The sequence below is a fragment of the Panthera pardus genome, unplaced genomic scaffold (genome assembly GCF_024362965.1).
Source record: "Panthera pardus isolate Hobbes unplaced genomic scaffold, ASM2436296v1 HiC_scaffold_10, whole genome shotgun sequence".
NCBI classification, from domain to species: Eukaryota; Metazoa; Chordata; class Mammalia; order Carnivora; family Felidae; genus Panthera; species Panthera pardus.
This window is the reverse complement of record NW_026526655.1, coordinates 7,009,845-7,030,106: the sequence shown is the minus strand read 5'-3', so window position 1 is coordinate 7,030,106 and position 20,262 is coordinate 7,009,845. Positions and strand designations below refer to the sequence as shown.

The 20,262-nt window shown below is 49.8% G+C and overlaps 1 protein-coding gene across 2 annotated transcripts in view; it reads left to right on the top strand.

The window, feature by feature from the left end:
- The window catches only part of INPP5D (inositol polyphosphate-5-phosphatase D), a 123,108-nt gene that overhangs the window by 16,157 nt on the left and 86,689 nt on the right, over positions 1-20,262 (top strand). For both annotated transcript variants that reach the window (XM_019445532.2, XM_019445533.2), the window contains exon 2: positions 1,253-1,316. In XM_019445532.2, the coding sequence (XP_019301077.1) occupies positions 1,253-1,316 (64 nt within the window). The remainder of the gene's footprint in view (positions 1-1,252; positions 1,317-20,262) is intronic.

The following is a 20,262-nucleotide window of genomic DNA, read 5'->3' as shown; positions in this document are numbered from 1 at the left end:
CCAGTCGGCCAAGCATCTGACTCTTGATGTTGGCTCAGGTCATGATCTCACAGTTCGTGAGTTCAAGCCCCACGTCGTGCTCCTTGGAGTTCTCTGTCTCTCCCGGCCACGTGCGTGTGCTTTCTCGCTCTCCTAAATAAATAGGTAAACATTAAAAAATGAGAAGAAATGGGGCGCCTGGGTGGCTCAGTCGGTTGAGCGTCCGACTTCGGCTCAGGTCACGATCTCGCGGTCTGTGAGTTCGAGCCCTGCGTCGGGCTCTGTGCTGACAGCTCGGAGCCTGGAGCCTGTTTCAGATTCTATGTCTCCCTCTTCCTCTGACCCTCCCCTGTTCATGCTCTCTCTCTCTGTCTCAAAAATAAATAAATGTTAAAAAAAAAAAAATGAGAAGAAATGCTTTTCGTACCTTAACTCACTTAATCGACACAGCAACAGGTAGGTGTTGTTCCTGTCCCCGTTGTACTGACGGGGAGGCTGAATCTGTGACTTCACCAGTGCATGTGAGATATAGGCACAGAGATGATAAAAAGTTAAGAAGCAGCTACTCATCTCTCATCATAGGCTGGTCAAATAAATGATCACACAACCACATGGTAGAACATGAGTTGGGAAGAATTCTAAGATTTTTTTTTTTTTTTGGGGGGGGTGAGAAAAGCAAATTTCAGAACAGCATGTATACTATGATGTTATTTGCATTTAAAAAGACAGGGACATATAAGCTTGCATGTATGTTTAAAAGTTCCGGAATGGCTTACAAAAAGGAGTAGTAAATCTAAGAAGTGGGGCTCCACAGGAGCAGGAGAAGGAGACATTTATTTTTCATCCTTTACCTTTCTGCATGGTTTTAAATTTTTAAAAATCGGGGTATAATTTTAAGATCTAGTTACCCAACACGTATAAATGTTGAGCAGAGTGCCAGGCACCCAGGAGGGGCTGAGTAAGTGAAACTCCTGTAACGAAGCTGTGTCTTGATGGCGGATTCCTTTAAATCAGACCACGAAGCTGTCAAGCGCCAACGTAAATCACGCGCAAAGACCCCACTGCCTTTCTTCCTAAAGTTCCTTGGGTGTGGAGGGGGCGGGGAAGGGGGCTTGGTACAGGACTGCTCGATGTCAAGGCCGATCTCCACCTTGGTATGATCAGCTCCAAAGTTCAGAGACATCATGCCCAGATTCCTCCAGCCAGGTCGGGAATTCTCCAGAGAAATGAATTCTCTTGCGTGGGTTCTGATAAAGTCTTTGGTCTATTTCAGGTATCGGAATTGTGTTTACACGTACAGGATTCTGCCCAATGAAGATGATAAATTCACTGTCCAGGTAAGCCCTTTATCAACCTAGACACCTGGCCCTGCGTGGAGCCCGTGTTGGCAGAAGTAGGTGACAAAGAAGAAGAAGAAGAGAAGAAAAGCCTGTGCCCCAGACAGCCTGGACATGAGGGCCCGGCTGAGCCTCTTTCTCCCCCAGAAGTCTGTGGTTGGGGGTGGCTTAGTAGCTAAACTATGGCCCTGCAGAGTAACCCCGCTCTGTGACACGAGGAAGCAGGCCTGACAGACATTAACTTGTGTTCCTGAGTGCAAAGGAGAACGATGGTGAGGAAGGATGCCCAGAGACAGAGGAAGGGGACTGTGGCTTGTCAATTCTTTCCTTCAGGGAGCTCAGCTGAGTGAAGGTCAGTGGGTCAGGGAGGAGAGGAGGGGGAACTTCCAGGAGAACAGACCGTTTTTCCTGAGGGACTAGATGATTGCCCGGCGGGTTAGCGTGAGATGGTAACTTTCACTTCGCAGACGCCTGTTCTGCCCAAGGCTGATGCTCATGGCACCTGGCTGCACCAGGTAAAGTCCAAGTGTGTAAAATTTGCCGTTAAATGTTAACAAAGAATCAGCTGCACAAGTCTTTCCAAGTCTGGAAAGACCACCCTACACATAGTTTGCATGACAAACACCACGGGCTCTGTGTGACCGCAGTGCATGACAACCAAGTGAGGTGGAGGCCAGGGGAGCTATTTTTATCTGGCTGTGTTAAGAGAGCATGGGGGTGGTCAGAACAAAGGAGGTGATGCTCTCAGTGTCCTCAGCAGGGACAGAGGAGTCACGCTCAGTTCTCGAGAGGCACCAACAAATGGGGTTCACCTGTGTGTGGAGCAGAGCGGAGGAATAGAGCAGGGCTGGGACACCGTGTCATGTAGGAGCAGCAACGGGGTCTGTGGGGTTTAGTTGAAAAGAAAGTAAAAGTGGAGGAAGAGAGGTGGGGCCCTATCGTTGATTCCAGAACGTGAAGGGAAGGATGCATTTTGTCCAGAACTAGATGCAGTTATGGAAACAGGGGTGGACTAGAGGGCAGGACAGCAGGCGAGTCCCTGGGGCACAGGTCACTGGAAATGTGTCAAGAGGGAGAAGCTGTGTGGAGTGGAGCACCTCTGGGGAGAAGCTGTGTGGAGTAGAGCGCCTCTGGGGAGAAACTGTGTGGAGTAGAGAGCCTCTGGGGAGAAGCTGTGTGGAGTAGAGCGCCTCTGGGGAGAAGCTGTGTGGAGTAGAGCGCCTCTGGGGAGAAGCTGTGTGGAGTAGAGCGCCTCTGGGAGCCTATTTACAGGGTCAAAGGAATCACTTCAATGAGCCACTTGTCAGAGAGTGATGTCCTAAGGGCATGCTTGAACCAACCCAGGGGGTTGTGAAGCTGCCTCCTCAGGCAGCTGGGGCTGTTTGATGCTGGGGCTTCTGGGAGATACAAGTTTGGGCTCACTCAGAATTACTCCACCCGGTAGAGGTCAGGCTGAGAGCCGCTTTTGGCTTCTTCGTCCTTTCCACATGTGCACCTACACCAGTATCTGAAGAGTATCCATCTGAAGAGTTTTGGCTAGCCTGGGGTGTCCCCCTGTCTCAGCTTGGTCACCAAGGATGAATGGCACATCTAGTATAAGACTGTCCGTTCATGTCCCTGGCGGCCGCTGACCACTGGTACGGTTGTCTCTCACGTGGGCTCCTCGCCCGCAGGGTGAGGCCTCGGGGAGGCCCGTGTGGGGCGGGCAGTGGGCCTCAGCTGCCTCTACCACTTTACGTATGTCTAGGACCGTGTGAACTTTCCTGGCCGGGTTGGCATCCCTGACAGGTGGTTTGCTGAAAGGAGTCTACACTCTCTTAAGTTAAAAGTTGGTCAATGCTTTTGATCTTTTTTTCCCCTTGTGGTTTCTTCTTTTCCTTCAAAGGGCAGAAGACTTTAAATATGACTAGGCCTTAAGCTGGAAAAGACACAACTTTGTGGCTTCTTGTATATACAGCGGTACCCACGACCTGTAAACACGTATAGACTGCGTCTAGTGTGCCCCGCCCCTCCCTCCCCCCACTCACCTTCACACCCTTGCTGCTGGGTGGCCTGTGTGGCTGTGCGTGGCGGGGTGGCGGGGCACCGAGGGAGAAGGCCTGGACTGGGACCAGAGGGTTTGGGGCCCTGCACCCGGGTGCAGCCTGCCGCGACTCAGCCCTTCTCTGTGGGTCCGCTCTTTCTCCCACCAACAGGTGCACTTCTCAGTTCCAGTCCCCAGAGGTAATCTGGGTGGCTCATCCACCAACAGCTTTCTCTGCACAGGCCACTCGGGGGCCACGGGCCTGTGTGTGAACGGGCTGCCCGAGCCACTACCTGCCTCACAGTCAGAGTGTGAGGACAGAGGGTTACCTGAGGCCACGCTCAGCCAGGGCGATGGGCGGGCAGGTTCCCTAGAAGAGCTGGGGCCCTGCTGGACACGTGTGCTCCCGACCCCGGCACCGGGCCTGCGACCTCTTTGGTGGCCAACAGCAGGTAACTAGGGTGCGGGGATCTGTGAGGATGGGCAGCCTGTGGAAGCTTCCACGCCTAAGGATACACCTTCCTACAGAAAGACAACACCTTACCGAAATAATGAGAGTAGCTGGCTGCTGAGGAGCTAGTTAAAGCACGTGCCCCATGAGGCCAAGTCAGAGACTCGACGGGGCCTCGGTCCTCACCAACTGCCGCTTATTTTAACTCTGGTTCCTCTTTTCATGTCGAGGCAAAACCTCATACTCTTTTCTGAGCTGAGCCACAGTTTCTAAATAACTCATTCCTTACACCTGAGTCTGCTCAGTGCCACCAGAATGTGAGGCTCCTAAAATAAGAATCGGGCCTGAAAAACTTGGCCAAGTGAAGCGGCAAAGGCTTTACTGGCTTTCTCATGTTAATTGCGTCCGCTCTTCTCCTGGGGCTTCTGTCTTTTTGGCAAAACCAAAGGGCCACTCCTGGTCCGTCCATCCGTCCGTTCTTTGTAGAGGGACCTCATGATGAGTGCATCGTGACCCGCAGGAGGAAGCAATCCTGGCCCTCTGTGACCTTGCTCTCTCTCCACTTTTCTCAGGCTTCCAGATAATCAGAGAGGGGAGGGAAGGATGTAAACTAACTTCGTTCAACGCCCCCCCCACCCCCACCCCTGCTGTTAAGTACGAATGTGGCTGACGCGTACAGACGGTGGAGCTCAGACCCGGGTCTCCACCCCAAAAGTGTGTCCAGACCTGGCTGGGTGTTGGCCCCCTGGGAAGGGTGGACTCTGGCAAGGGAGGATGAGGAGGCAGGGCCATGTGGCCTCTCAGAGAGAGAGGCCTCTCTTCCTTCCCACGGTTGTTGATGACATTGGTCGTCACTGGCATTTGGGCCCTGTGGCGAATCAATGAGGCACCTGGCACTGAGGCAGGAAAGCCTAAAACGTGTAGAACACCCACCCGGGTGACCGGCTGACATGGGGGAGCCATCACCTCCGCCACTGCTGTCTTTATTGGCTGAGAGGAAACCAACGTAAGTCAGTCCTACCTCATGCTCAGGTGAGGGAGGGAAGGAAACATGGAGGAAATGAGATGGAAAGATGGGGGGAGAAAGGCAATGGAGAGACAGGGAAGAAGGAAAGAGAAATGAATGAGAAAAAGAGGAAGAGGAAGAAAAAAGGAAGGAAGGGGGAGGAGTAGAGGTGGGTGAGGGTGGGGGGCTGTTTTGACAGAAGACAGCGTGGAAATAGGTGTGGGGCAGAGCCAGCAGAGAAAGGGGAGGTGGGGAGAAGGGGAGGCGGTATTCTAGAAGATTCTAGGCAAGTGCCTAGGGGTGGTGGGAAGGGGGCAGATCTTGCGGTGACCAGTCTCTCTCTGCTCTGCTCCTTGGGCTGTGGATTTCTGTGTCTCGGTTACCTCAGGGGCCCGTAGAATTGTCATGGAGTTGTTCAACACCCTCTCTGCCCCCCAGGGCCTGAGAACCTTCTGGTCCTCGGGGATGGGCAGTGCTGAGAGCCCTGTGTGAGGCCAGAGGAAGGCACACCAGCTCAGCCCCTCACGCCTGAGTTTCCCAGGCCCAGAGCTTGGGTTTCTTGTAAAGCCCAAACTCCTTTTCTGACTTGGAAAGGGAAGTGACACTCCTCTGAGGAGCATTGACTCCAGAATGAGCTGTCAGGCCTCTGTGGCTTTTAAAATGGCCCTCCTCCGTGGGAGATTACGGACAAGTTTGAAGCAGCGCGAGTGGTCCTGATGGGCCAGCCCGAGCGTGAGCAAGGGGAGAGAGGAGGCTCACGACACGGCTCGTAAATGGCTGTCCCAAAGCCAACACCACAGTCGAAGTCCACACAGTCCTTTCAGCTGTGTTCCTACAACCCCTCAACCTTTGCCCTTGTTCTGACATCCTTCCTACCAAGAAGAATCAAGCAGAAAATAAAAACGGCCCCTGGTCCCCGTCACATCAGTGTTTGCGGTGAACTTCCTGTCTTTTCTCATGGTTGAGACTGTATCCAGGATATGGACTGTTTAAGACAGGAACACGCACGAGTTTTAACGCGAGTTTAAGTGAAGACAGAATGAATTTGAAACTCTGCCTCATAGACTCTTTCGGTCTTCTTTCCTGATTTAGAAGAAAAAGCCCAGTGGCTCAAGCCGCTCGGGTGAGAGGCTCATGACTCAGTTCCTGGTCCCTGACAGTGGCTGTCATGTTGCTCTGGGCGGTGTGGCTTTTGGAGACAGAAAACAAAACAACTTTCTAAAAGTTGTTCATTCGTCACAGTGTCCCGGAGGGTAAACGGTTGAGCCATTGTTATTAAGTTCAGGAAGAGGGTGGTAGCTGTTATTGTTCTGAGTGGTCACCAAGTGCAGTAAAGATTCCGTCTGAGCTGCTGGGCGAAGGATGTGGCTCTAACACACATTTCCTGACATTGCACAACGAGAGGGAGCAGAGAAGGTGCAGGCAGCAAAAGACACCCCGGGGCCATGCAGAGGGCAGTGGGCCTGGTGGGGGCCCAGCAGTCCCTTCAGGCCTTGAAGGCCACCTTCTAGAAGCCTGCATTTCTTTACATTGAATTGAATTGGCTTGAACTGAATCGAATTGAATTTACTTTGTGGATTTTTAAAATTTTGCTTGCTGCAGAACACAGGCCAGTTTTCTAAGCTCCTGAACATCTCAAAACGTCCCCAGTTGCCTTTACACTCAAAGGGAGATTTGATGGGGATAAAATTTTTTGAGGACCAAGGTTTTTTTCTCAAAATCCTACAGAGGTACCCTTCCAGTGCGTTCAGAAAATAGCCCCCAGTGCAAAACCCAAGGCCATCCTGGGGCTGGTTCCATTATGGGGAATCTGTTTTTTCTAATTTCTCTGCTTGGAAGCTGGTGTGAATTGTTTTCTACCCTTGTCGTTTTCCTTTCGTCAGTAGTTCCTGGAATGTGTTCAGCCTGTGTGCTCTGCATATTTGGGTCTGTCTTTGGCTCAGACTTCTCTCCTGTTTGGTCTTTGAATAAGCTTTTTTGCCAGCTCTTCTGACTTCTGTTTGTCACATCTACTTCTACGTGACTGTCTTTATCTTCTCTACGCACCCCCCCTCCCTGTCCCCAGACATCTTGTCCTGTCCCTGCCTCTCGTGCCCTAAGCCTTCTGGTCCACCTTGCCCCCCGAGATGGGCCCGTTTCCTCTTTGTTGCCCAAAGCAAAGCTCCCACAGGGCCATCCCCAGCTGTGGCTGGCAGGCTTGGGCACGGGGATGGGACGCAATTGTAACCAGTGGAATGTGAAGGGAAGTGTTCTGTGGGGCTTCTGGGAAAGGTTGATTTGTCTTAGAGACACAAAGACGAAATGGTCCCCTTTCTCCTTTCAGAAGCTGTCATAGTGTGTGGTAGCCGGGGCTTTTGCCCCCCCCCCCACCCTTGCACCCAAGAGGCAGCTGGAGAGAGAGGCCAATACGCAGACGAAAGAGCAGAAAGATGAAATGCACCTGAGGCCACCATCCCCCATGATGCCATTAAATGAACTGAACGCAAGTAGCCAACCTGGTCACCGCCCTGCCTCCAGTCTTTCTTTCTGTTCAAGTAACTGAATTAGGGCCTTCCGTCACCTGCAGCCAGAAGTGTCCTAACATGCAAAGGTTCGGGCTCCCTAAGGGGAGTTTCAAAGCAGAAAACGAAAATTTTAAATTGAACATCCAGTTTCACTGCCCCAAAAGCCCACAAGCCCACGACATGTCCCATGTGGTCTCTGCCTTTCCGCTGTCCTTAGCTGCCGCCTGCACCGTGTTCCTGGACTCACTCCCCACCCCTCCCCCCAAATATTGCCCGTGACGCACCTCCATGCCAAACATCCTGGCGTTCAGTGTCCCCTTCTCCAGCTGTAACCACAAAAAAAAGCACAGAAACCAATCCGTATCTTAGCAGCTTCTGCCCTGGGAAGGCTCCTCAGTTGCTGCTTATAGCAAATGGGTCAGCCCCTCCTCTGGACTTTGCCTTTCAAGATGAGATCCTGGGTCTAGCTGTGGCATATGCAAGAGGCCACTTAGTGTTACCCAACAGAAGGGAGTCTTTCCTCTAAGAAAATACCTCACCTGAGAGGCCTGCCCTGACGACTCCATAAAAATATCTACCCGCACCCCCGTCCCCATATCTTGCTATATCTTCCATATGGCACTTGTAACTACCTGACTTTATATACTTCTCACCTGATTCATGTATTGTCTGTCCCAGAACTGTCTCTGCCATGCAGTGGCCACTTGGTAAATATTTATGGAATGAATGAATTCTCTGCCACCCTTGAGAATACAGGAAGAGCTACATACTTCAGTCACAACTTGTTTTGCCCTAGCTGCACTCAGCAGTCCTAAATTGGGTCTCCACGGGACCCGCTTTATCTGTTGACTACTCACCCCTGTTTTTCGTGCCCTGTTTCTCGTTGCCTTCAGAATGCCAATTTCCTCTGCATTCTGGGCAGGGGCCTCTGTCCCACAGTCTCCGTTTGGCTGCCGCTCCCTCCCATGTGGATTAGAAGTTCACCATTGAGTTTTTCATTTTGCTGCAAGCCTGCCTTATCTGGCTCATCTCCCTCTTTAACTGGCCTTGTCATTTGTTGCTTTTTCCCTTCGTCCTCTTCTTGTGGGTTTTCACTCCTGGGTATGAAAGGCCCCGCCTTCTACATTTGTGTGAGGACATCAGATGCTTCCCAGGGTGTTTTCCTAGTTTCTGCCGCAGCATTTTCAGAGAAGGCTCCTTCCCGTCTTCTTCCCTCTACCCTCTGTTTCTTCTTCTGAAATACTGGGATAAAGGCAGTATGTGTCTCGTAGGCAGATTTCCAGGGTGGAGGGAGATGGTTTATGTGAGGCACGCAGTGCAGTGTTGGATATATGTGTGACTCCATGAATGATCGATTTACAACAACAAGGAACGGGGGAGAGAAGCAAGGAGGCCAGTCAGCTAAGCAACCCCCAGGCAGACGCCCAGGCCTGCCAAGGGTTAAGGATGCCAGCTGCAGGGGAGGCAGAAAGTCCAGACATTTGGGGACACAGAAGACTCAGGAGTCCTGCGATTGGTACACGACAGTCAGAGGGGCTTGGGAAGAAGTGTGAGTGGCCAGGCATCCTGACTGGCCAGATTACTGCCCAGGAGCAGAGAGGCGAGGGAGGCACCAAGTTTGGGCTTCTCTGTCCTGTCTGGAAGGGGACCTGTTCGAGAACTGTGATTGGCCTAGGCCTGCTCATTCCCAGCTTTGAAGCAGTAGGGAAGACAGAAGGAGGGGGTCAGGGCAGGGGCTGGTGGCTGGGGTCCCCACTAGGCAGCTCTCAGAGAGCCTTGAGGATACCGGAGACGTCAGAGGGAGGGTCCTCTCACTCCCCCTGGGTCCTACCTCATCGTCCCTTCTCACCACTGCCCCCCATCGATTGAGCCCTTCTTGGAGCCAGCCACTTGACATACGTTCTTTAGTTTAATCCTGGAAGGGAGTATCATTATCAATATTCTCACTTTAAATACAAGGAAACCAAGGGGCTGATATTATTTGCTTGGTTCACACAAGTAGTCAGCGACAGGATAAGGCTGTTATTTGACCGGCCATGCTCTGGCTCTGGCCAGGCCACCCTCCCTCTCTTCTTAGCTTGGCTCTTAGTCACTAAGGCACCCTGCAGCCTGGGCCTCCGGCTGGAAGGTAAGCGCCAGACTGAGTCTGCTGCTACCACCGTGTTTGACTGTCGGCCTTTGGTTTCCCAACCACTGGAGTTTGGCCCTAGCAATGGAACCAGCTGTGAGTTGTATGGCATCTGAGCCTTTAACCTTCTTGAAGGAGGCTCGAGATGACCCTACTTTTAAGCCGAGTCCAGTCAGCTCTATAGCCATATCTCCTGACCATATTCCTTAACGACTTGTCATTCCAGAATGACTTAGCTCAGAGAGGCCCCATTTGTACATCTGCTTGTTCACGCAGCAACTTCTGGTTGGGCGCTGGGGGTACAATAGTTAGCCAACTTCCTAGGCATTGTTCCTGCCCTTATGGAACAGATGTTCACCCTAGAGACTGATGACAAGCAATCATCAAGATTGTCCCCTGGACCGAGATCTATACCGCTTGAAGTAGAGGTGTTTCAGGTGTTTTTGTAGCAAAAGGAGCCCGCCCCAAATGGGAGGAGATGAACGATCCAACCAATGCCCCTAAAATATCATCACTCCCTCTTCTGTGCTGCCATAGCACTCCCCCTTTTCCCGCTACCGTGCCCTCTCTGTGTGGGTGGTCCTCAGCTCTGTTGTCTGTCCCCCCCCCCCCCCCCCGCTCTGGTGAACCGTGGGTGCCTCACAAACATGTGTGAGGGCTCGTTTGGTTCTGTGCTGCCCTAGAGGCTGGCACAAGACAGAAGGTTCATAAGCATTTGTCCAACAAAAGGCCCGTTTGGACTCAGCTTGAAAATGGTGCCTCTGTTTACCACTCAGGGCTCACAAAACCTCTGGAGGTTAATCTTAATCCCCCCATTTCTTGGCAGAGGTGTGCCCTGCTTTGAGCAACCACAAGAAGGAAAAATCCAAATTTCTTCCTAAGTATTGAATGACTTAATAGATAATCCGTTAGTCATTTTTACAAAGAAATTCACCATAAGAGAGTAGGAAGATCTCAAAGTCCCTTCATTTCTTCTCTTCCTGACAGTCCAAGTCAAGAGACCCTCAGTGCCTGCCCATCTCTCCGCCACACTTATGCTCCTTCATGACTTGGGGGGAAAGTTTCTGAAGTTTTGAAATGAAGAAATGTGTTTTCCAAAATCCAGTATCTCTGGCAAATATATATACTCTTAAGACCCTAAGAAGGGACCTTAGTACCTCATACTGGGACAAGGAGAGGACACAGGGACACAGTCCCAGGCTTTCAGGAGGGAAACCAGACATTCAAACAAGTAGATTTCAAGGTTACTCAGAAGTCTGCAAGAAAAACCATTGACTGCTTGGGAAACCGGACAACAGAATGGCTCTCTCTTTGTGGGAAGGCATCAAGGAGGTAGTAAAGATAGTTACTTCTACCAATACCAAGCTCCTTCCTGCCCCAGGCTCTTTGCACTTGCCCTGCCCTCTGCCTGTGACTCTGTCCCTCTAGATTACCATGTAGCTAACTGCCCCAAAGTTACTCCCAGGTCTTCCTGTCTAAAGTCATGCCCTGCCCTGACAATCATTCTATTTATACCCCTTTCTTCATAGCCCTGATCACTGTCAGCAACCGTATTAGTTTCCTTTTGCTGCTGTAACAAAAACTGCAAATGTAGTGATTTAAAAACAACACAAATGTGGGACGCCTGGCTGGCTCAGTCGGTAGGGCATGTGACTCTAAATCTTGGGGTTGTAAGTGGGAGTCCCTCGTTGGGTGTAGAGATTACTTAAAACTAAAATCTTTAGGGGCACCTGGGTGCTCTGGCTCAGTCGGTTAAGCATCTGGCTCTTGATTTCGGCTCAGGTCATGATCTCACAGTTTGTGGGATCAAGCCCTACATCAGGCTCTGTGCTTACAGCATGGAGCCCGCTTGGGATTTTCTCTCTCCCACTCTCTCTCTGCCCCTCCTCTGCTCACACACACACTCTCTCTCAAAATAAATAAATAAGCATCATAAAAAATAAAATATTAAAACAAAACATAACACATATGTATTATTTTACAGTTCTAGGGGCTGCTAGCCTGAAATGGGTCTCACTGGGCTAAAATCAAGGTATTGGCTGGACTGTGGTCCTTTCTGGAGACGTAGGGGGAAATCTCTCTTCTTGCCTTTTCCAATTGCTGGGGGCCACCTGCCCTTCTTGGCTCACAGCCCATTTTCCCATCTTCAGCGTCAGCAGCAGCCAGTCAAGGCTTGCTCCCCATGCCATGTCTCTGGTTCTGACTCTCCTACCTCCCTCTGTCCCTTCTGAGGACCCTTGGAATTTGACTGGGCCCACCTGAATAGTTCAGGACGCTATCCTTATCTCAAGGTCAGTACATCAGCGACCTTAATTCCTTCTGCATCTTAATCGCCCCCCCCCCCCCACCTGCCCCAATGCCATGCAAGAAAAGCTATCTATGGGATTCAGGGGTCCGGGATCCAGACGTGGCCTTCTTTGGCGGGTTGTTGTTCAGCCCACCCCAGTGACTGTCTTTGTTATTTACCAACTCCCCTGTTTGTCCTCTGTCTCCACCATGAGGATATGAAACCCACAGGGGAGCTAAGACCTTGGCCGGCTTGCTCACCACTGTATCCCCAGCTCTTAGAAGAGCGCGTGGCACATAGGCGGTTCACCATAAATATTTGCTAAATGGCTGAATGAAGGGGTCAATTTGTAACATGAGTGTGGGAGGAGACGCCTGCATTTCTTCACCTCTCAGTGGAGGGGAGTGGGGTAGGGACCATCAAAGGCCTCTGTGCTCTAAAAGTCTACGATTCCTTCTGTATCAATGACCTCAACCAAGGTTTAGGAGAAGGGGTGCTCAGAGCAGCTGTTTCATAATCTGTTCCGGGGTGTGGCGGCACACCGGGTGTGGCAGGCGGTGGGCCTGGGACAAAGTGAAGGCAGCAGGGGAGTTTGGGGGCGAGCAGCGGAGTTCATTAGGGAGCTGCCCCAGGCGGCGTCCCCCCCAGCCAGCTCCTCTCCAGGCTGAGGACTCAGAGTCTGTCTGCCAGCTGTCATTTCTGTCTCCCCCGGAGCACCTTGAGAGCTTCACAAAGAGAAAATGAAGCAAGCTGGAAAGAAGACCATCTCAGGGACCTGTAATTAAGGATAAAAATATCCCTCCTCGCCTCCCAGGAGCGGAGAAACAGAGAATGCCCCCATCCCAGGGACCCGGGGAACCATGTGGGGTTTGGAAAGATCATGATTAGCACAGGTTGTGGGTATGGATGAGCTTGTACAATTAGAAACGCCACCTATATCCGAGCAGTGCCGAGCAGTTAACATGTGGTTAACTTCCTGATGGGGAGGACTGAAGCGTGAGGCATGTTAAATACAGAACCTTTGCTTGAGGAGGAGACAAAAGGGGAACTGGACACAGGGAAGGAGAAGATGGGCTTCCTTCTCTGCAAGCGTCAGAGGGAAATGGCGATTCCGAAGGCGAATGTCGAATACTGGGGGTGGAGGGGGACGAAGAGACCCCCGGCAGCACCCCCGCCTTCCCCTGCCTCCCGGCCCATCAGTCTTGAGCTGGACTGAGCCAGGCTGTGGAGCCCATGACTGTCCTGGGCCCGCAGGTGCCCCCACCCCAGCCCCCTGCCCCCCTCAGCCCCACCCATGCTTCCCACCTAAAGGACGTACCCCTGCTGGCGCTGGTGAACACATTTGGACCCCGTGGTGAAAATGGTTATGCAGGCAGGAGCGGAAAGGTAAATCAGGAGCACGTCCTGAGAGCGATGTCTTCCTGTCTTCCTGCTTACACAGCCCGGCTAGGACCACTCGATCACTCTGTCGGCTAACTTTTCTTTCTTTGCATTCAGAAGGATTACTGCGGACCAATGTGTGTTATCTCTGCTTTTGCTCTTAGCAAAGTAGTAAGTGACGGTGAGGAAGTTCAAACCGAAAATACTAAGCAGAAATGAAATCCCCTGCCCCTGAGCCATGCCTTGCTTCCTGGGAAACTGTCCGTGTAAATGTGTTTCTCTAAAATGTAACTTTAGAAGCTGTGACACATTTGCCGTCTTAAAAATAGTCTTAAAAGTACTTTGAGTGCTCATTAACGCCCTCTTTAAATGGTGACACTCCTCCCATACGTGGGGGAGAGATTTGCAAAAATTTGGCAACGATGGTGTTGTGCCCGGTCAGCTAGAGCAAACACAATTTTAAGTGTGCTCTGATTCCCTTTAAAAGTGGAAGTGGTCAAAAGGTGCACACTTTCGGTTATAAAATAAGTAAGTCGTGGGGAGCGACGTATAGCATAGTAGCTCTAGCTAATGGGACTGTACTGTCCCTTTGAACGTTGCAAAAAGTAAGTATATGGCAAAAGCTCTGATTACAGGGGGGGAAATTGTAACTGTGGTGCTGAATGTCAACTAGACACGTGGTGATCATTTTGCAACACATATGCTTATATCGACTCATCATGTTGTACACCTGAGCTAACATGTTGTATGTGAGTTCCAGCTCAATGTTTTTCTTTATTTTTGAGAGAGGGCGCAAGTGAGTGAGGGGCAGAGAGAGAGGGAGAAAGAGAGAAGAACCCCATGAGAGAGAGGGAGAGAGAGAGAGAGGGAAAGAAAGAGAGAGAATCCCATTTAGGCTCCCCGCTGTCAGCAAGGAGCCCGATGCGGGGCTCGAACTCGCGAACCGTGTGATCATGACCTGAGCCGAGTCGGATACTTAACTGACTGAGCCACCCGGGCGCCCCTCAATTTTTTTAATGTAAAAAAGAGTTTATTGGAAATGTTGCCTAGGAACAGGTCAGTGATAGTGCTGGTAGTAATAAGAGCATCATTGCTTGAAGCCCTTATGCCATCCGGAGCTCCTGCTACTGTCAGTCCTGAGGCAGCCTCAGGCCACACTCCCTTTGGCCAAAGAATGTTCTCACTAGGGCCTCCCGAGTGCCCTTCCTCTGCCTCCGCCCCATTCGCCCTGTGCCGTCCCCTGGTTCCCTCCCTGGTAGAGCCCAAGAGGTTCTCTAGCTCTGGGGAATGAGGCAGCCGCTGGCCCCAGGAGGACATAAAGTATTTGGGTTGCAGCTGGTCTGAACGGAGATGTGCAAAGTGAGAAATGCACACCAGATTTCAAACACTTAGTACAAAAAAAGAAAATTGAAAATTTTAAGAGACAAAGAAAAGAATAATATATCTCATAATGATTTTTTTTATTGCAGATTGAAATCCTCCTATTTTGCTCTCTTGGGTTGAATATATGCATCAACTTAATTTTACTTAATTTTTTAAAACCTTTTTTTAACTTTTTTTTTTTTTTTTTGTAATCTCTGTGCCCAATGTGGGGCTCAAACTCACAACCCTGAGATCCAGAGTTGCATGCACCACCAGTCAAGCACCACGTAAAATTCTTTTTTGAGAAAGAGAGAGAGAGAATCCCACAAGGGGCAGAGGGAGAGAGATAGAGGGAGGGAGAGAGAGAGAGAAGCGTGGCTTACCCAAAGTGGGGCTCCAACTCATAAACTGTGAGATCATGACCTGAGCCAAACTCAGATGCTTAATGACTGAGCCACCCAGGTGCCCTTAAATTTATTTTCAATGTAAAAAAAATTCTTTTTAATGTAACTACTAGAAAATTTAAAATCGTATATAAGGCTCGAGTTGTATTTCTATTGGAGAGCCCAGAGTGTGGGCCAAAGACCAGCATCACCTGGGAGCTTATTAGAAATGCAGAGCATCAGGCCCAGAGCTACTGATTCAGAAGCAGCATTTAAACAAGATCCTCAAGCGACAGCCAAGTGTGAAGACCATGTGTGGGGGGGGGGAGGGGGGGGATGGCAGTTGGTCTCACACATGACGGGAGGGAGGGCAAATCACCAGTATCTGAGAGCACAGATAGCGCCTGGGCCCGTGAGGGTGGCTGAACCACCGAGAATGCGTCCAACAGGTCACATGGTCAGAGATACACACAAGGGCGCTCACTGCAGCCATCCCTGCAAGCAGGGGACCAGGGAGAATCGCAGACAACCTGACTGTGATTAATAGGGAACCGATACATGAATTGTGGCCTGGCCAGTGGAAGATTTTGCAGCTATTTGAAAAATTAAGGCAGAGTTGTGTACAATAAGCTGGAAATCTCTCCAAAATGTTAAAAAAGTTGCAGGATGATATGTATTCGAGTACAATTGCTTTGTTAGGGGATAGATTATATACACAAAGCTACACATGCATCAGAATAACAGGAAAGATGTCTGAGAAACTGTTAACGGTGGAACGAGAAGGGGGATTTTCGGGCCATGGGGGGGGGTGGTTACCAACAAGAGAAAGGAATTCTACTTTCCAATTTACACCCGTTAGTACCATTTTAATTTTTTTTTTTTTTAACCATGGCTGAGGTGGAACTCCCGTAATCATTATTTTTCTTTTTAGTATTTCACTTCTTGCCTTTATTTACAAATTATTACTACAGGAAATGGGATCGTCTCAGAAAATCGGGGGCTGAGGCTGCTGTAGCTTGGGGTCCCAAACGGGAGTCCCCATAGAGGTTGGGGAAAGACAGCCTGAGACCTGATTGAGGAAGGGCTTGAATGCTGGGCTGGGGAGGTCAGAGACCGTTCTGTGGGTAGGAGGGAGTCATGGAGGGTTGTTTGTAACTGATGTGAAATTCCCATCACGCGAAATTAACTGTTTTGAAATGAACAATCCTGGGGCGCCTGGGTGGCTCAGTCGGTTAAGCGGCCGACTTCGGCCCAGGTCATGATCTCACGGTCTGTGAGTTCGAGCCCCGCGTCGGGCTCTGTGCTGACAGCTCAGAGCCTGGAGCCTGTTTCAGATTCTGTGTCTTCCTCTCTCTGACCCTCCCCTGTTCATGCTTTGTCTCTCTCTGTCTCAAAAATAATTAAACGCTAAAAAAAAAAAAAAAAAAAAATTGAAATGAACAATCCTGTGGCATCTGGTACATTCACAATGCTGCATGACCACCACCTCTGTCTAGTTCCTGGACATTTTCATCATTCCAGCATAAAACCCCAGACACATAGAGTAACCATTTGAAAGTGAGTTGTTGTTTTTTAAATTACCATTTATTCCTTACGCCCGTTTCCCCGACATCAAGACCCTTGTAGGGAAGTGCTCCTGTTCTCTTTCCTTCCCGTTCTTTCTCGTTTTCCTGCCCTTTTTTTCTTGTTTTCTTTTTCAACCCAAATGAAATGTGAATATACCTTTTAAAAGTGTTCAGACAAGGGTGCCTGGGTGGCTCAGTCAGTTAAGCGTCTGATGTCGGCTCAGGTTGTGGTCTCATGATTCGTGAGTTCGAGCCCAGCATCGAACTCAGCATCCATGCTGACAGTGCGAAGCCTACTTGGGAGTCTCTCTCTCTCCCTCTCTCTCTGCACCCCCCCCCATCTCAAAATAAATAATAATTTAAAAAAATACTTAAAATCGTTCAGACAAAACAGAAGCACAGAGAGTAGAAAGCAAAATTCTGCCCTCATCATCGCCATACCCCTCTCTCCTCTGTGGGGGTAACCATTGCCAATGATGTGGTGTGCATTTACATAGAGATATGAGCTTGTACAAATATATAGCTTTTTAAAAAATAAATGGGATGATGTGGGCCGCCTGGGTAGCTCAGTCCGTTAAGCATCCGACTTTGGCTCAGGTCATGATCTCATGGTTCATGGGTTCCAACCCCGTGACAGGCTCTGTGCTGACAGCTTCTCAGAGCCCGGAGCCTGCTTCAGATTCCCTCTGTCCCTCTCTCTCTCTGCTTCTCCCTCACGGTCTCTTTTTCAAAATAAATAAATAAACATTAAAGAAAATAAATGAGGATAAACATTTTTTCCTATGTTCACTGACCATTCATATTTCTTTTCCTGTAATTGCCTATTTATAGTTTGTCAGTTCTTTTTCCTTTTAAAAAATCCTTCTGGTTAAAAAAAAAACTCTTTATATGTTTTGCATATTAATTTTTGGGTTAGTTAGTTATGATGTAAATATTTTCTCCCAACCTGTCATGTTTTAAAAACTTTGTTTGCGGTTCATTTGTCATGCGGAATTTTAACCACTTTTATGCAGTCACATGTTTTCACTTATGCATTCTGCATTTTGTGAATTATTCATTTCAATATTATTTATCCAGGGAAAATACTAGTTTTTCCTAACAGTTTCATGATAAGCTTTTTTTAAAAGTTTATTAATTATTTTGAGAAAGAGAGAGCGCGCATGTGAGCATGAGTGGGGGAGGGGCAGAGAGAGACAGAGAGAGAGAGAGAATCTCAAGCAGGCTCCACACTGTCAGCACAGAGCCCAATGCAGGGTTTGAACCCACGAACTCTGAGATCATAACCTGAGCCGAAACCAAGAGTCGGATGCTTCACTGACTGAGCCACCCAGGTGCCCCCATGATAAACTTTTATGTTTATCTCTTTATTTTTACACTTGATATAAAACAGGGGCAGTAACCCCATCCTCCGAATGGATAGCCGTACCGTATGTTAGACAGTATTCACCCCACCATCTTATTACACACTAAGTCCCACATCCCGCTAAAATGCTTTTGGGCTCTTCCTTCGGATGCGCGGACTGACGAATCTATTCTTGCCCTCGTTCCACCCCGTCCGCATGACGTGGCTTTGCTGTCTGTGCTCCCATCCGGTGGGCTAAGTTCCTATTTATCGCGCTTGTTTTTATTCCTTGGGGGTTTCCGTACATTTTCTTTCCCAGATGAATTGTCTAATCAGCTTGCAAAGTTCTTTTGAAAAATCCGTTGGCGTTTTCATGTAATTACATTGAATGTATAGCTTAATTAGAAAATAATTCGTACCTTTCCACTACTGAGTCCTTCTATCTGAGAGCGTAGCCCCTCTTCCGTTTGTTCAGGTTTCCTTTTATGTCCGTTTTGTGCTGTCTTTTATAATTTCTCACTGTAGTTCTTACGCCTTATGTTCTTACATGTAATGTAGTTTGGTTACCTTGGCAGACAGAATCCGTCCTCTTCCGTGATTTTCCGAGTGGGTCTTGTTGATGTCTAGGGAAGTTATGGTGCCTGTAGGGTGCCCTGACCTATGTTTCTGAATTGTCTCGTGGGTTTTCCTTTCTTTAATGTGTCCTTTGGCCCCTCTAGGGACACGATCTTGTTGTCTGCAAATAAGGCTAGACTTGTCTCTCCTTTTCCACGGCTAATTGCGGGGGGAGGGGAACTGTTCTGGTTGCTCTCTGCTGGGGGGACCCCCGGTGCGGTCATATCCAGCAATGGCAGAGTGGTACTACTCGTCTCGTTTGTGATTTCCAAGGACGTTTTTGCTCCAGATGGAGGGTGCAAATCAAAGACAAGGAATAAAAAGGGGGAGGCGGAGGGGAGGGTATCAGCCACACAGTGCCCAAACCGGAAAGATGCAGCGGATGGGAAGCTAAGCTAAGCAGGGCCAGGTGGTCGGTGCCCAATGGCCTTCCGTCTGACTCGCCCACTGCCTCAGATCACGGAGCTCTGCTTCCACCTGCTTCTGTCTGGCACCCAGCGAATCTGAGAAGCCGGAGGGCTTGGAGGTGGCCACACGTTGGTGAGCCCGCCACGGGGATCCTAATCTGAATCACTGGTGTAAACGAGGAGGAGAGCCCAAGAGCACCAGAGGCCATGCCCAGGCGGACGGGGGTGTGCTCTCACCCCGGTCCATATTCCTCCACGTAGCTCTTGACAAAACATCATGCAAGAATATCACAATATGTTTTCTTGGAACTATGTATGTTATATCGAAGATCACAGACTGGCACACAGCCCCTGCTGTGTTGGATTTAGTGTTCTCCTTGCCTGACATATGTTTTTAAAAATTATGAACCAGCTAAAATCAGTTTTAGGAATTCTGAGATTTCATAAAATATTCTGAATTTTTCACTTTCCTTGAAAAACTTGAAGATCTGGTAAGCTTAGACCTGTCTTATCCCACGGTAAGCTTCCCCCTTTTAATGAGGCATTTCTCTTTGACGTGACAAGGTCCCCACCTCTCCCTACTGCCTCACTTCCCAGCCTATTCTACTTGTTTATACCGGCTGCCTGGCCTCAGTAGGCAGCGGAGCTGTGACCTCTATCAGATACAACCAACGATCTAATTCTTTAGGCTAGCAAACCTACATCAGCCTTCTGTGTAAATAAAGTAAGAGGGGCGCCTGGGTGGCGCAGTCGGTTAAGCGTCCGACTTCAGCTCAGGTCACGATCTCGCGGTCCGTGAGTTCGAGCCCCGCGTCAGGCTCTGGGCTGATGGCTCAGAGCCTGGAGCCTGCTTCCGATTCTGTGTCTCCTTCTCTCTCTGCCCCTCCCCCCTTCATGCTCTGTCTCTCTCTGTCTCAAAAATAAATAAACGTCAAAAAAAAATAAAATAAGAAAAACAGGTTCACCTGACCTGGTCTGGTCCCAGCAGACTCCTGCTGGCTCCCAGGATCGCTCCTTGCTCTGGCACGTCTTACCAACCATGCCGATAGTAATCTGATCTAGAATCTTGCCCAAAATGAACACAAAGCTCACTCAACTGTAAGCTACAGAAGAACCCACCTGACCCATTGTGAAAATCACAACTGGCCTGCCCGCAGGCATCTGGCCTTCCTCTCTGCCCTTCCCTCCAGCTGGTCAGTACTGTGTGGTTGACTTCCCACCCCGATTGCACTTCCTCCCCTGGGGGAGGCTTGGATTCTGCAGAAGCAGGTATGGCTGTGTTCCCCGTTTCCGTCTGGGGCTTCGGACCCGTGACGTACAGGTGCTTATATCGGTCCCTCAGAGCCAGCGGGAGCCTGCACACGGTGACTTTCGGTTCCTCTGCGGAGCATATGTTTACCCTAGGCTGCCCATTCACTGCTGTTTACCTAACCTGAGCCTCTTACCCCCCAGAAAGGGGGCTCTGGAGGGTTCATTCATCCCTGCATCTGGCC